We start from the raw sequence: 14287 nt of genomic DNA, 5'->3' as shown, positions 1-14287 counted from the left end.
TCATTTTCCCCCTTTATATTCTAGAAATGGGGGAGGGGGCACGGGGGAAGGTGATGGCGCACGCCTTTAATCCCAGAAACAGAATATTCCTAAGCACGTGAACATATGAAAAATGTGGCTCTGATGTCCTGTTGTTCTGCTCCTGATAGGCATCCAGACTTTTTATTTCACTGAAAAAAAAAACAGTAGATCAAATCAAAATAATAATCACTGGCATGAACTCAGTTTAGAGTATAGTAGATGTGATTCTAGTTAAAATACACTATGTAGGCATCTGACACTGAACTTGTAATTTGCAGAAAACTGTTAGAAGGACCTATTGTGGGGATAGAGTGATCTGAGCTTGAGTCTCAACAAAGCCATTCAATTCCTTTGAGATTGAATAGTCTTTCAGAAGTTCTTGCCATCAAAGCAGACATAGAAGTCACAGCCAAGTTCTGCTCATTTCCTTACCCTTGACTCATTTTCCATATATGGAATATCTAGGCACTATCAGAAAGTAAGGCAATGAGTATTACAGACGTGTTTATGCTTTTCTTTGATAAAAATAAGTAATCAGAAAACACATCTTAAGTGATTAAAACAAATAATTCTGAAGCTATAGCATTATTGAAAACTACTGAAAATTATTCAACTTTTCTATTACAGTGAAAATCAGAAAAAGTGCAGATTTATATTCAGGATAAAAACCTTTCCTTCTGAAGAAAGACTTTGAAAGAACAGTGTCATAATGGGTAAAGTAAAGAGAAATAATATCTGTTTATCATATAAGTCTTTATAATCCTAGATGGATGAGGGAACATGCATTTAGAGAACCAAGACTATTAGCAACATACTCGAAAACAGACTTCACCAGGAAAGTAATGTGATTTCTTAATTTTAAACAGGTATGCTTTTTAATTTTTTTATTATGAAGAAATTTTTTATTCATTTTACATAGCAACCAAAGATCCCTCTCTCTTCCCTCCACTGCCCCCCAGCATTATCTCCCCAATCCATCCCCTATTCTCTCCTCTGACAAGATAAGGCCTGCCATGGGGAGTGAGCAGAGCCTGGTACATTCAGTTGAGGCAGGTCCAAGACCCTCCCCCTGCATCTAACTAATGGAAGCAGATACAGAGATCTACAGCTAAGCACCAGGCTGAGCTCCAGGAGTCGAATTGAAGAGAGAGAAGAGAGATTCTATCAGCAAGGGGCATAAAGATCAACCAAACAAAGCTAGTGGGAACTGTAGCTGGAGAGTTTTCTTTCTGGGTCCCGCCAAGCCCTGGCAGTCCCTTAACCCACTTATAAAATAAACATACAGAGGCTTATATTATTTAAACTGCTTGGCCATTAGCTCAGGTCTATCATTGTCTAGCTCTTACTCTTATATTCAGCCCATTTATATTAATCTAAACTTTGCCACATGGCTTGTGGCTTACTGGTACCTTACATCTTCCTTGTCCTGCAGGCAGTCTCCTCCTTCCCTTCCTATTCCCTTAATTCTCCTCTCTGTTAGTCCTGCCTATACTTCCTGTCTGACTACTGCCCAATCAGTGTTTTATTTATTAACATATTTGCCATAAAGAACATCCCACACCAGGGAACTCATGAACTTTAGACCCACAGCTGTGGAGCCTTCATGGGACTGGACTAGGCACCCTGCATAAAATGATATGCTTTTATAGTAAGAAATAAATTTATTTTACTGCATCATGATTGTAAATCTTCATGGAACAAACCCACTGCTGATATCTGTTTTACTAGGATACCATGACAGATCTTCACTTACCAGCACAACTAACTTCAATCCCCAGGCATCTTCTAATTGAAGGACGAAAAGGTAAAGATTATGTCATCAGCAAGTCATTTCAAAGACTTTTTATTAAAATTGGGGGAGTAACATATTTTACAAGAACAAAAAGTTGCATATAAAATGTTTAGTTAGTAAGGAATATAACTTATTAGGTTGTAATACACTATTAATCTTGTGAGTTTCCATTAAATTTTAAGTTGAGAGTATCATGATGAAAGCTCAAATGTAACTACATGATGGAGTGTTTGTTATCCGAGGAATTCCAAAGAATAAGCTAGTGGTATGGAAACATGACTGAGAGGTAGGAAAAGGGTGTTATAATTTTTGCCTTATCAATTATAAAAAGACATGAAAGATTGGAGGACTGGGTCTTAGCATAGCTTCTTTCATTCATAACAGATTATAATAAATACCAATGTTAGCCAAATATACTCACAATTTAATATCACAAATAATGTTGCTCCTTTCATGATACTGATATATAAGCCAAAATGAGAACATCAGGTAGAAGCAAGGGATAATAAACAATGTCATCAGCATTTTAGTTTCCTGAGGTTCCATTTACTAAATGTTCTGGTAGAGCCTTAACTATTACAATCCTATTCAGAAAGCTCTCTCCTGTGTCAACGAGTTCAAGTATATTCCATACTTTCTCCTCTGTCAGATTCAGGGTATCACATCTTATATTGGGGTCTGTGATCCATTTGGAGTTGAGTTTTATGCAGGGTGAGACAAAAGAATCTCTTTTCATTCTTCAAAATAGAGCTATGAAATTTGACCAGCACCCCTTGTTGAAGATGCTGTCTCCTTTTCAATAGCTCTTTGTCAAAAACATATGCATGTAGAAACATGGGCTCATACCTTGTTCCTCAATTCTATTTTATTGACCAATGACTTTGTTTTTAAACCAGTACCACATTGTTTTCAGTGCTATAGGTCTATAGCATAATTTGCAATCTAGAATGCTGATACCTTTATACATTCATTTATTGTTCAGAATTGTTATGGCTATCCAGGATGTCTTGTGTTTTTGTATAGAAATTATGATTAATTTTCTCAACCACTGTGAAAAATTGCATAGGAATTCTGATAAGGATTGCATTAAATATATAAAATACTCCCTTAGTAGCATGGCCATTTTCATAATATGAATCTTATCAAATCTTGAGCATGGGAGGAATTTTCATCTTCTGAAATCCTCTTCAGTTTCCTTTTTCACTGTCTTGGAGTTTTTATTGTGCCAGTTTTTCACTTCAGTATATTATAAGACATTTTATTTTCTTTGAGGTAGCTGTGAATGGAATTGTTTTGCTTACTTCTTTCTTGGTATGCTTGTCATTGTGTAGAAAGGCTACTGATTTTTTATGTTAATTTTGTATTTTGATAATGTAATGAATTTATTTATATGTTGTAGGAGATTTCTAGTGGAGTCTTTTGGGTTTTATGTATAGAATTGTATCATCTGTAAATAAAGATATTTTGATATTGGCCTATATTTGGGGGGGCAGGTGTGTCTCTCCTACTAGTTTTGATATCTGGGTATAATAGGGACTTCATAAAAAGAATTTGAAAAGATTTTTTCATTTTCTATTTTGTGGAGTGATTTGAGGAGTATTGGGTATTATTTTCATTGAAGTTCTGATAGAATTATTTGCTGAGACCATATGGTTCTGGACTTCTTACTGAGAGATTTTAAATTAATGTTTATCTCATTTCATATTATTAGTCTATTTAAACTGTTAATTTCATCTTTATTTAGTTTTGTAGGCCACATATATTCATCTGTTTATTTTAGGTTTTTTCAGTTTGGTAGATTTTAAAGTATGTTGTGATTATCTGAATTTTCCAGATGTCTGATGTAATGTTTGCCCTTTTGTTTCTATTTTTATTAAATTTGAATCTTCTCTCTTTACTTTGTTTAACTTGGCTAAAAGTTTGTCAATCTGTTTTTTCTTTTCAAAAGAACCAACTAATTCTTTTGTATTTTATAATTTCTGTTGGTAAATTTCAAACCTTATTTTGATTATGTCTTTTCATTTTCCTTTTTGAGTGTTGCTTGATATCATTTTCCCTAGGCTTCTGGATACATCATTAATTTATTAAATTCAAATCCCTTGAATATCTGCATGTCCTCTTAGTATAGCCATTGTGCCTTATAGATTTTTTTATGATGTGTATTAATATTCATTCACTTCTAAGAATTTTAAACTTTATTCTTGAATTTAATTAACTATGTTTAGTGGGATCATAACCTTGGAATCATTTAGTCAAATACTTGGTCTTATTTTTACATGAATATTATGTATACTTATGACACAGCTTGGCTACAGCACAAGTAATATGATAATTGACTATATTTCCAAACTCCAGTAACTTTTCCCCCAGAGAAATCCTACATTAATTTACCAGTTTAGTTCTATATGGAATTCTGTCTTATTTAGGGATATTAGCACATAATTGAATTTATGTCTTTTAAGTTTTTGTAAGCAATACTCTAAATGGGAGGTAATGTGGAATGAACATCTGACATATCTTCATATTTTGAATATGGAACCTTTTGTGATCCAAGTCACTGATGTACTTGCTAACTATATTTTCTGTATATGTGCAGTTAAAGGTTAAGCTCAATTGAGCACTAAAGTTAGAAAGACAAACATTCTTTTCCATAAAAATAAATTTTAATCTTTATTTTTGGATATACAGACTTCTTTCCAATGCTATTCTTCATTTTGTTTTCTGTCTTTTTTTTTCAAATTCATAAACAATCAACAGAGGCTGAATTACAAAAGAAATCAGTGAAAAGTCAAAACAATCTTGAGAACAATAAAAATACTCAACTATCTGTAAGTCAATGTTAAATTTGAGTTGCTACTTAGATATTTTCTTTTGTGAAATAATTTATCATAGGCTCAATGAAGTTTTCTTATGTATATGCCTTTATATTGATTTGTCATAATTAAAATTAATTTTAAAAATATTTAATTTTTAGAAACTTAGAACTTTCTTAGATTCGTCTTTAAGTTTTTATCCTGTACACTTCCTTTCTTTGAAAATTTTTAATGAGAAGGACATGAATATATGAACAATGAAGTACTTATCATCAAGTTATTCTATAACTTTTTAAAATTTGTGTCTTGTAACATTTTGTATGCCTGTGTTTTTCTAAGTTTGGAAAACATGTTTCTTTTGGTTTCAATAATATTTCTTCAAAATAGGAAATCTTCTATGATAAACTCCTTGAAAAAAATTCATGGAATTCACTATTGATATTTACTTTGTCAGAATAACATCATGGATCTGCAACCAGGGCATAGTCCTCATTCATCAATGAGACTAATTCCAAGATTCACAGATCTTAATTCAGGAGAAGCTAAGACTCCTATGTCATCAGTAAGTCATTGAACACATTTTTTTTTTTAAATCAGGGAACACAATATATTTTACTAGCCCAAAAATTGCATATCAAATGTGTAGTGTGGGTTCAGATTTATTCAGTGATAAGGTATTATACAGCTTATGAAATTTCAGTAACATTTTAGGCTGTTATTGTCAAGATGAATGCTGCATAAGAATTATATGGTAAATTATTTTTATCTGGATAATTTCAAGAAGTAAGAATTTGGATAGAAAATGGGAAATTATTAAAATGATAGCTACAGCACAGGAACAGATGAAGACAGAGCCTCACGCATGGCACACACTAGAATTCCCTAAAAACAACATTGGAAGCCATGATACACAAACGAGACTTGTAGATTAAAAATAAGTAAGTTAAAAGTAAAAAGAAATGTCAGACAAATCGTTCAGAGACAACAACAGCAAAATGTGTTGGCCATCTACTGCTGGGAAGAGGTCCTTGCTTTAAAAAAAGGTTTGTCTGTCCAATGAGAATCCACTGGAGAAAACTATTTTCACTTGCGAGTGGTTGTCAATTGGAGATAGCCTCTGGGTTAGAAATGGTGGCTTACGTCCATTTCTCTCAGTGCTGGTACTCCATCTAGTGCAGACCTGTTCAGGCCCTATGCAAGCTGCCAGAGTCTCTGTGAGTTCACATGTGTATCAGTCCTTCTGTTTTTAGAAGGACTTGTTTCCTTGGTGTCCTCCATCCTCTCTGGCTCCTACATTCTTTCTACCTCCTATTCCACAGGGTTCCCTGAATTTTGAGGGGAGGGAGTTCATGGAGACCTCCATGGGTGTTCAGAGGTCTCTCATTCTCTGCATAATATCTAGCTATGGTCTCTATATTTGTTCCCATCTACTGCAGGAGGAAGTTTTTCTGATGATGGCTGAATAAGAACAGATCTATGAGTGTAGCAGAATACTGCTAGGAGTCACTTTGTCTACATCCCTTTTATATTTGGTTTTCCCTTAGGTTCTGTCTCCAGCCTATCTAACTTCAGGTTTTTGATGACCAGAGAGGTATCAGGGATAAGTTCCAGACCACAGAGTGGATCTTAAATCCAATCAGATATTGGGTGTTACTCCCACAAGCTTGGTGCCACTTTTGGACTAGCACATCTTCCATGCATGTCACCATTGTAGCCTAAGGGGTGGTGTTTTCCTTTCTCCTTCAGTAGTATGCAGATTTGTGGTGATATATTGTTCACACCAATATATTGTGTACCTCATAGTATACCCTAATAAACTTATCTAGGAATTAGAGGACAGATTCAGCCACTAGATTAGACACAGAGGGTAGACAGTGGTACCACACACGCCTTTAATCCTATCACTTGGGAGACAGAGATCCATCTGGATCTCTGTGAGTTCAAGGCCACACTAGGAACAGAGCCAGGCATGGTGGCACATGCCTTTAATCCCAGCACTTGAAATCTCATATCTTTGCTTGTTGAAGGACACACAACTTTAATCTCAGGAAGTGATGGCAGGAAGCAGAAAGGTGTATAAGGTGTGTGGATCAGAAACTAGAGGCTTTGGAGCAGCTCAGCTGAGATCTATTCAGGTGAGGACTCAGAGGCTTTCAGTCTGAGGAAACAGGATCAGTTGAGGAGTTGGTGAGGTGAGGCTGGCTGTGGCTTGTTCTGTCTCTCTGATCTTTCAGCATTCACCTGAATATCTGGCTCCAGGTTTTCTATTAATAAGATCATTTAGCAATTTGTGTTTCACAGATTATTTTCTAGTACAATGAACACTAGTCTAATAACTAGCTACATCCAGCATTTGGTTTGATTTTTGACCCAATTTATTCAGTGTTTTTAAGAGATCATGGAATGAAGTCTGTGACAACAAATCACATTACATAATATATACATTATATAAAAATATATATCAGTTTTCATATTGACAGTGTATGTAACTCATCATTATAAACTGTCTTCTGGATTAGAACCTGAAAGTCACATGTAATAAATTATTCATTCACTAAAGTGATTTAATTACAACTTTTTTCTCACCTTTCCTGTTTCCCTCTTGCATGGATTAATAGTCCTTTCTTGGGTTTTCAAGTTATAACTCACTTAATATTCTTTTTCTGTTGCTGCTCATGTTTCACACTATTCCATCTGCCTAAGTCACTCTACAAATCTCAGCTCTATCTTTCCCTCTTGGAATATCATGCCTGAAAACTTTCACCAATAGCTTTTAATAATCTTAAGCACCTTGCATTTTCGAGGACCTCAGTATTTACTGAGAAAAATAAATAGTGACTATTTAAACTAAGATGATTGCAAAAGTTTAACGTACCTAACCAGGAGTAAAAGGAATAATTTTGAAAAGCAAATAAAGTTTTGCTGGTAAAGCCAAAGTAGAAAAAAATCATGTAAAGCATTAATTTAATTCAAAAGAGAGGCCTAGCATTCAGGGGGAAAAAGAGTGAAGGAAAACTTCTCAAAGTCAACTGAACCTTAAAAGGAGCAAGGAAAGTTAGCACCACAGTGACCAAATGAATGAAAAGTTATATCAGGAAAATGACTGTAGTGTTTAGCAGGCTGTTTAAATTTTCTGTTTTGAAGTAATGAATGGTATACATGGTGAATTCATATGTGTGTGTGTGTGTGTGTGTGTGCGTGTGTGTTGTTTTTTTACATTTAACTTTAGTTTTAAATTTTTAAAAAATATTGGCCATAGATAGATAGATAGATATGGTGGATACAATTTTGACTAAATCTCCCAATTCTGTTGCCTTAAAGCTAAGAAATATTTGGCATCTGTAAAGGGTTATATTGAAGTTTTAGATAATGGGAATTATCTCCTAAAGTAAAGTTTTCAGCTAAAGATAAATAAGCTGAATTGAAATTCTCAAATGGGCAAATAAAAAAAATAATATTTTTATTGCAGATCTTAGAAAAAATAGTACTTATTATTGCAGATTTAAAAAATTTTGGCTAATATTAAATCTGTGTTGTTTTCTTTAATGTTTGTGGTATAACTAAATACATTTATTTATTACGAACAGTGGCATTCAAGATGATCAAATTATGTGTGATGGAAGCAAAATAACCAGCCATTGGTATGTAAATATTACATTTAAAAGACTAACGTTACAATGTTTTTGTTTTTGTTTTTGTTTTAAATACTGTAGCATAGAGCAAATAGCACTAATGTTTTTTAAACTTCTCCATGGGATAGAAAGGTAATAATTTCATACTTTATTTTAAATATCCTTAAATGATAAATGTTCCTTCTAGAAGAGCTATAGTTACTGTTAGGCTAGAAACAATAAACTTTAAGGTAGGTAACAGGTTATTGTTATCAAATAGAATTAATTCACCTTCTTTGCTTTGTATCCGCATATGTTAATAAGTAGAAGACTGAGTTGTGAGGTATATTGAATCAAAGACAGTAAAAAATATACAGAGGCATTCTTTCTTTGAATTAATTAACTTTACATCCTGGCTGTGGTTTCCCTTCCCTCCTCCCAGCCCCTCTCCCCAACTCTCCCTCTGTTCCTACCCCCAATGCACTCCTCCTCCATTTCTGTTCAGGATAGGGCAGGTCTCCCATTGATATCAACAAAACGTGGCATATCAAGTCGCAGCAAGACAAAGCACCTCCCCATGTGTTAAGGCTAGGCAAGGTGATCCGGTGTGAGGAAAGGAGTCCTAAAAGCCAGTACCAGAGTCAGAGACAGCCCCTGCTATTAGGGGTTCCAAAAGATCATCAAACTATATAATTGTAGCATAAACAGTGCCTACATGAGTCCTGTGCGGGCTCCCTGGTGGTTGAGTCAGTCTCTGTGAGCCCCTATGAGCTCAGGTGACTTGATACTGTGGGTCCTATGGTGTCCTTGACCCTTCTGGCTGCTACAGTCCTTTCTCCCCCTCTTCTGCAGGATTCCCTGAGCTCTGCCTAATGTTTGGCTGTGGGTTCCAGAGGCAGTCTTAAAAGTAAAACTATGTTAAGGCTCCCATCTTCCTCAAAGACATCAAACCACTTTGTCAGCTATACTGTTTAATTAAAGTAGATACTTTGCTGAATTTTATAATTGGATTTTGACTCTATCATGGTGATAAAAATTTCTCGCATTTGTCAAATTTTATGGTGGATCAATGTGAAATTTGGAAATTATCTTACATTTTCCAGTTATTTCAAATTATTATACTTAGAACTCTGAAGTTCCACTCTCTCCCTTGCTTTGAGCAAACCTGGCTTCATTTTTGTGGGCTCCTTCAGATTTTGGTTACCCCAAATCCCAGTGAAAAAGGAGGGAACATAAAAGACTATATGAGAAAATACCTTAGTGCAGATAGAGGAGACACTCCCCCCCCCCCCAACACCTTTGTTTTGGAAGAACTAAAAGTTACAGTTCTAAAGATGGCTTTTAATGTTACATATCACTAACAGAGCGTTTCTTTTATAACAGTTGTATAGGAGTTAGAAGTATGAGTTAGCAAAGCATACATGGAAGAAAAAGCTCAAAATGAGGAATGCCCCATTTAAAATTTTAAAAAATAAAAGAAGGCATATCGTTTTTACTTAGAAATAAATGAAACATTTCCCCCTAAACTTTCCATGACCTCTTATAACAAACTAAGCACATAAAGATTTTATGAAATAAGTTCTTCAGTATTTTCAACAGTCAACTCATAAAGACTATTGGGAAAAATAGATCTTTATTATGAAAACAGTTATCTTTAATGTTCAACTCTCATTAAAGGTTGCAGCAAACAGGAAGAAACGTGCAAGCAATGAACCGGAAGAAGCAACACACTCCTACGGTTGTGCAGCATCGTCTGCCGCTCCTGGTCCTCCGAGGCTTCTGTTGTCGCTGCTATCGTTGCTGCAACTACTCCCGCTGCTGCAGCCCCTGCTGCCTCTACTGCTGTTGCTCCTGGTGCTGCACTGGACAGTTCTGCTGTTCCTGTTGTTGTTGGTGCTGCTGCTGCTCTAGACACTGCCATTGCTGTTCCTCCAGGTACTCCTGCGTTTACTACTACTGCTGCTGTTGCTGGTGCAGCCCTGGATCCTCCTGATGCTTCCTTTGCTGCACCCGCTGCTGCTGCTGCTGCTGCTGCTGCTGCTGCTGCTGCTGCTGCTGCTGCTACAAAAAGTGGATTGATTTGTAGCTTGATTTTTTCGCCTTGCCCACAATCAGGACAAATCTTTGTCACCCGCCAGTCCCACAGCCGCTCAGACCCAACCAAGTAAACACAGAGACTTATTTTGCTTACAAACTGCATGGCCGTGGCAGGCTTCCTGCTAACTGTCCTTATCTTGCTAACTGTGCTTTTATCTTAAATTAGTCCATTTCCATACATCTATACCTTGCCATGTGGCTGGTGGCTTACTGGTGTCTTCACATGCTGCTGGTCATGGCGGCGGCTGCAGCCTCTCTGGTCATGGCGGCGGCTGCAGCCTCTCTGGTCATGGCGGCCGCTGCAGCGTCTCCTTCTGCCTTTCTGTCCTTTTATTTCTCCTCTCTGTTAGTCCCGCCTATCTTTCCTGCCTAGCCAAGGCTGATCAGGTTTTATTTATTGACCAATTAGAACAACTTGACATACAGACCATCCCCCAGCACAGCCAAGTGCAGACCATCTCAAACACCTGCACTCAGGCCCATGGTCCTAATCATCCTCTATACGGACCTGCTGGGTAACGCCACAAGGAACCTGAGAATGGGCTCCCACAGGACATACAGAACATCCCACAGCATTGATTCTACAAGGAAAGCATGTGGAAGCAAGAAAGCAGCAACCCCACGTTGAGGAGGCAGAAGAACATGATGGGTAAACTAGGAAGATTTAAAACTAGGTATTGTTCCTGCCTGTTGAATGAATTCTACTTCTTGATAATTTCCATACCTAACTTGATTTTACTAGGGATAATCCTGAATGGGAAGACATCAAACAAACAAACAAACAAACAACAACAAATAACTAAAAAAATAAATAACAAAATTATGTACCATTGTGTCCCATTAATATTGATGCATTTTGTTTAAAAGATAATAACCAAGGTTGTCAAAAATGTGAGGCAAAACAAACTTGGGAACCAGTGTGTATAATATAGTAGCAATGATTCACACAATTCCAAAGTATCACTGTTTTTATCTAACAATTTCATTTTGAGGATGAGTTCTTTTAGATTAGGAAAATATTGCTTTTAAACACAACCACAGACATTCTGAAAAACAATATTGTCTATCATAGGCAAAATAGAAAAGATGCAAACATATGTGATACATATTAAACAAAGTTGAAGAATAATATACAGAATTTGAATGCATATGTAGATGTATGTTCAAGAAACAAGGGTATTTATTTAAGCATCATCAGATTATAGTGTTACACTTAAAATAACCATCAGTAAGGAATTAGATTACCTAATCCATATAAAATGTAGTATGTGAATATTTAAGAAAATGAGTTTCAATCTATACCGTACTCACAATTTTGCCAGTAAAATATTCCAGAGACATGGATTTTGATAGCACATCTGAAGCAAATTTTGTTCTAAAACTACATCTGGAGAGTTGCAAAAGGAAGCTGCTTGCTAGAATGGAATTCTACTTCCTAATTAACAAAACTATTAGTTGTTAATCTGTCTGTTTCTTCTCAGTGCTCCTGTGTTGATAATTGAAACCACAAATTAGCCTTGCTGTTGCTGTGAGGATTATACCCAAGGAAAATGTCAATAAATGTTTCTGTTATCTATTATCTGTTGATATGCAATGGCCTAATTTTAGTTTGAAGTTTACTATCAGCTATCAGAGTAGTTATGCCTACTTTCTTTGTTTCTAATCACTTGGTAGGTTGATTTTCACCCTTTGTCCATGAGTTCCTTTACCAGTATTTCATGGAGACCTCAGATCATTGGATGCACTTTTGTTAATGCAATAAGCCAATCTAGATTTTATTTATTGATGTGTTTGGCTTACTTAAGTGTAAAGTTATTGTTGAAGATGTTTATTAATAACTGAACTTTTATTGCCTGATTTTCTGGTGTATTGCATTATTATTAGCTTCATCATTCTCCCCAGTTAGCCTCAGGGCCTGTGCTGATTTATTTTGTGGGACATGATGGATTCATTCCAACTCTTTGTTCAGATACTGCTCCTAAGGTATTTATTCTTTCCTGTGTCCCATAATTGGGACCCCTTCTCTTTCCTCTGTGTACAGTATTTATTAAGTGCAGGCTGTGAGGTCACGTTGAGAAATTAGCCCTCCATATTGAGATCATTCTTTTTGACTCTTTGCTATGCCCTAGATCCTCCACTTTTTCCTTTATCTAAGAAACAGCCTGTGTCTGAGCAACGGAATCACTTTTTCATCTTGGTTTCTAGCTACATTTTGTCACCTCTTTCAATAATATTATTTTTTCTCTCTCTCTATTTTAACACAATCTTCATTGAAATAAAAGTCCATCACTTTACGCCTCTTTTTCATTCCTCTCTCCCCTCCCAGCAACCCTACCTCAAACCCATCTGATCTCCTTTTAAGTTGATAGCATCTTCTTCACTGCTATTGTTACATACATATATTATTTTGTATGTATGTATGTGTTTATGCAAATTTATATTGGTCTCCCTTCACTCAAGTGAGCAAACAGCTACCACATTTCTTCTAAGAGCTTTGAATCTCCTTGGAATTCTATTGGAACTCATGCCATTCTAAAAGGAACTTTCAGAAATCCTTTTGAGATGAACTCATTATCTTGGCTTCCCATTTAGGCCAACTATGACAATGTTTTAGACCAGGACTCTAAGGTTCACCAGAAAATTTGTGACCTTGCCTTAGAATTTTCTGAATTCTTACATCCATGGTCCTTTTACGAGTGTGGATTCCCAGTGGCATCTGGGTTTGATCTCATTAGAAGTCATTCACACTGCCATTTTTTTTTTAACAATTTGTACATGGGTAGTGTAAAAACTAGAAACCAGAATTTGCACACAGTAAATGTTGGCTCTTCTGTGTTACATGGATTTTTAACTTGTGTATCAAGTAAATTTAATATTCAGCTGTTAGGTAGCTTCCTCTAAGCTTCATTACCTTTATAATTTCCAGTCAGTCTCTTTGTGGTCCATGAGCTCCCTCTAGCAATAACTTTGGATCTTTTGAGGCTCTTTCTTTTAAAGATACAGAACATATCACATTTAAAGGCTGAAGATGTGGCTCATGTGTTAGAGCATGTACCTAACAAATGGAAAGATCTGGTTTTGATGTCCAAGTGCCTCAGATGTAAACAATTTTGCAAGTCAAATTTTGTGCTGGCATAATACAATTGATACTGATGAAGACTTGAGATTCTAGTATCACTTAATTACTGTATATTTGTATTTTCTCTTACTCACTGACTTAAAACTACAGTCATCAAACACCTGCATTAGCTGAGTACAATTGTTTTTGACATTGTTTTGTTTTGCTTTTAATGTTTCAGGCACAAACAACAACTAAACCATACTCAGAATTCTTGAGAGTCACACAGCTTCAACAATAAATGTGATGGAAACCAAAATTAGAAGCCTTAAATCTACACTCTCTAAATAAAAAGTTAGCAGAGGAGCATTAAGTGCATTGGAACTGGAATGATCTAAGTACCTCCATCATGAAGAATTAAGCATTAGAAAATCACTTCAATATTACCTAAACAAGTAAGGAAAACACATATATGTAGAAAGCCCAATAAGTTTATTCATTTGTCTCTAAAATTAATTTTTAGCAAAGAACTATTTGTGAAATTCCTATAAGAATTGTTTAGACAAAGTGAATGTTAGTTATGTGATATAAATTTGGGAAATAATACTATTGCATAAACTTATTTTTAAATGATCACTCTTATAGATTAGGATATTTGATATTTTCTGCTTTTTATTACACTTGATAATTTCATATACTTAGTCAAATCAGGTATATATTCACCTGTGTATTTTTGAAACTTTCTAATTAAGACAGTGATATTTACATAAAACCTTTGTAAGCATTATCATAAAGATAAATATTGAATGTTGAACTACCTTTAAAATATTATAGCTTAAAAAAAGGGTACAAGTACCACCACCACTACTTCACCAGGCATACATATTCTGACAGT

At 35.5% G+C, this 14287-nt stretch overlaps 1 protein-coding gene across 1 annotated transcript in view; it reads left to right on the top strand.

Annotated features, from left to right (window-relative positions):
• Window positions 1-13847, top strand: part of LOC143272953 (uncharacterized) — a 28895-nt gene extending 15048 nt beyond the window's left edge. Inside the window, exons 7-13 of the mRNA XM_076570269.1 lie at window positions 788-887; window positions 1750-1825; window positions 4571-4641; window positions 5081-5188; window positions 8214-8267; window positions 9915-10172; window positions 13634-13847. Coding sequence (XP_076426384.1) covers window positions 788-795 — 8 coding nt within the window. The 3' untranslated portion in view covers window positions 796-887; window positions 1750-1825; window positions 4571-4641; ... (2 more) ...; window positions 9915-10172; window positions 13634-13847. The remainder of the gene's footprint in view (window positions 1-787; window positions 888-1749; window positions 1826-4570; window positions 4642-5080; window positions 5189-8213; window positions 8268-9914; window positions 10173-13633) is intronic.
• Window positions 13848-14287: the final 440 nt, after the last annotated feature.

The sequence above is a fragment of the Peromyscus maniculatus genome, chromosome 4 (assembly GCF_049852395.1).
Source record: "Peromyscus maniculatus bairdii isolate BWxNUB_F1_BW_parent chromosome 4, HU_Pman_BW_mat_3.1, whole genome shotgun sequence".
NCBI classification, from domain to species: Eukaryota; Metazoa; Chordata; class Mammalia; order Rodentia; family Cricetidae; genus Peromyscus; species Peromyscus maniculatus.
The sequence above is the reverse complement of the archived record's forward strand: the minus strand, read 5'-3'. Positions and strand labels throughout refer to the sequence as shown.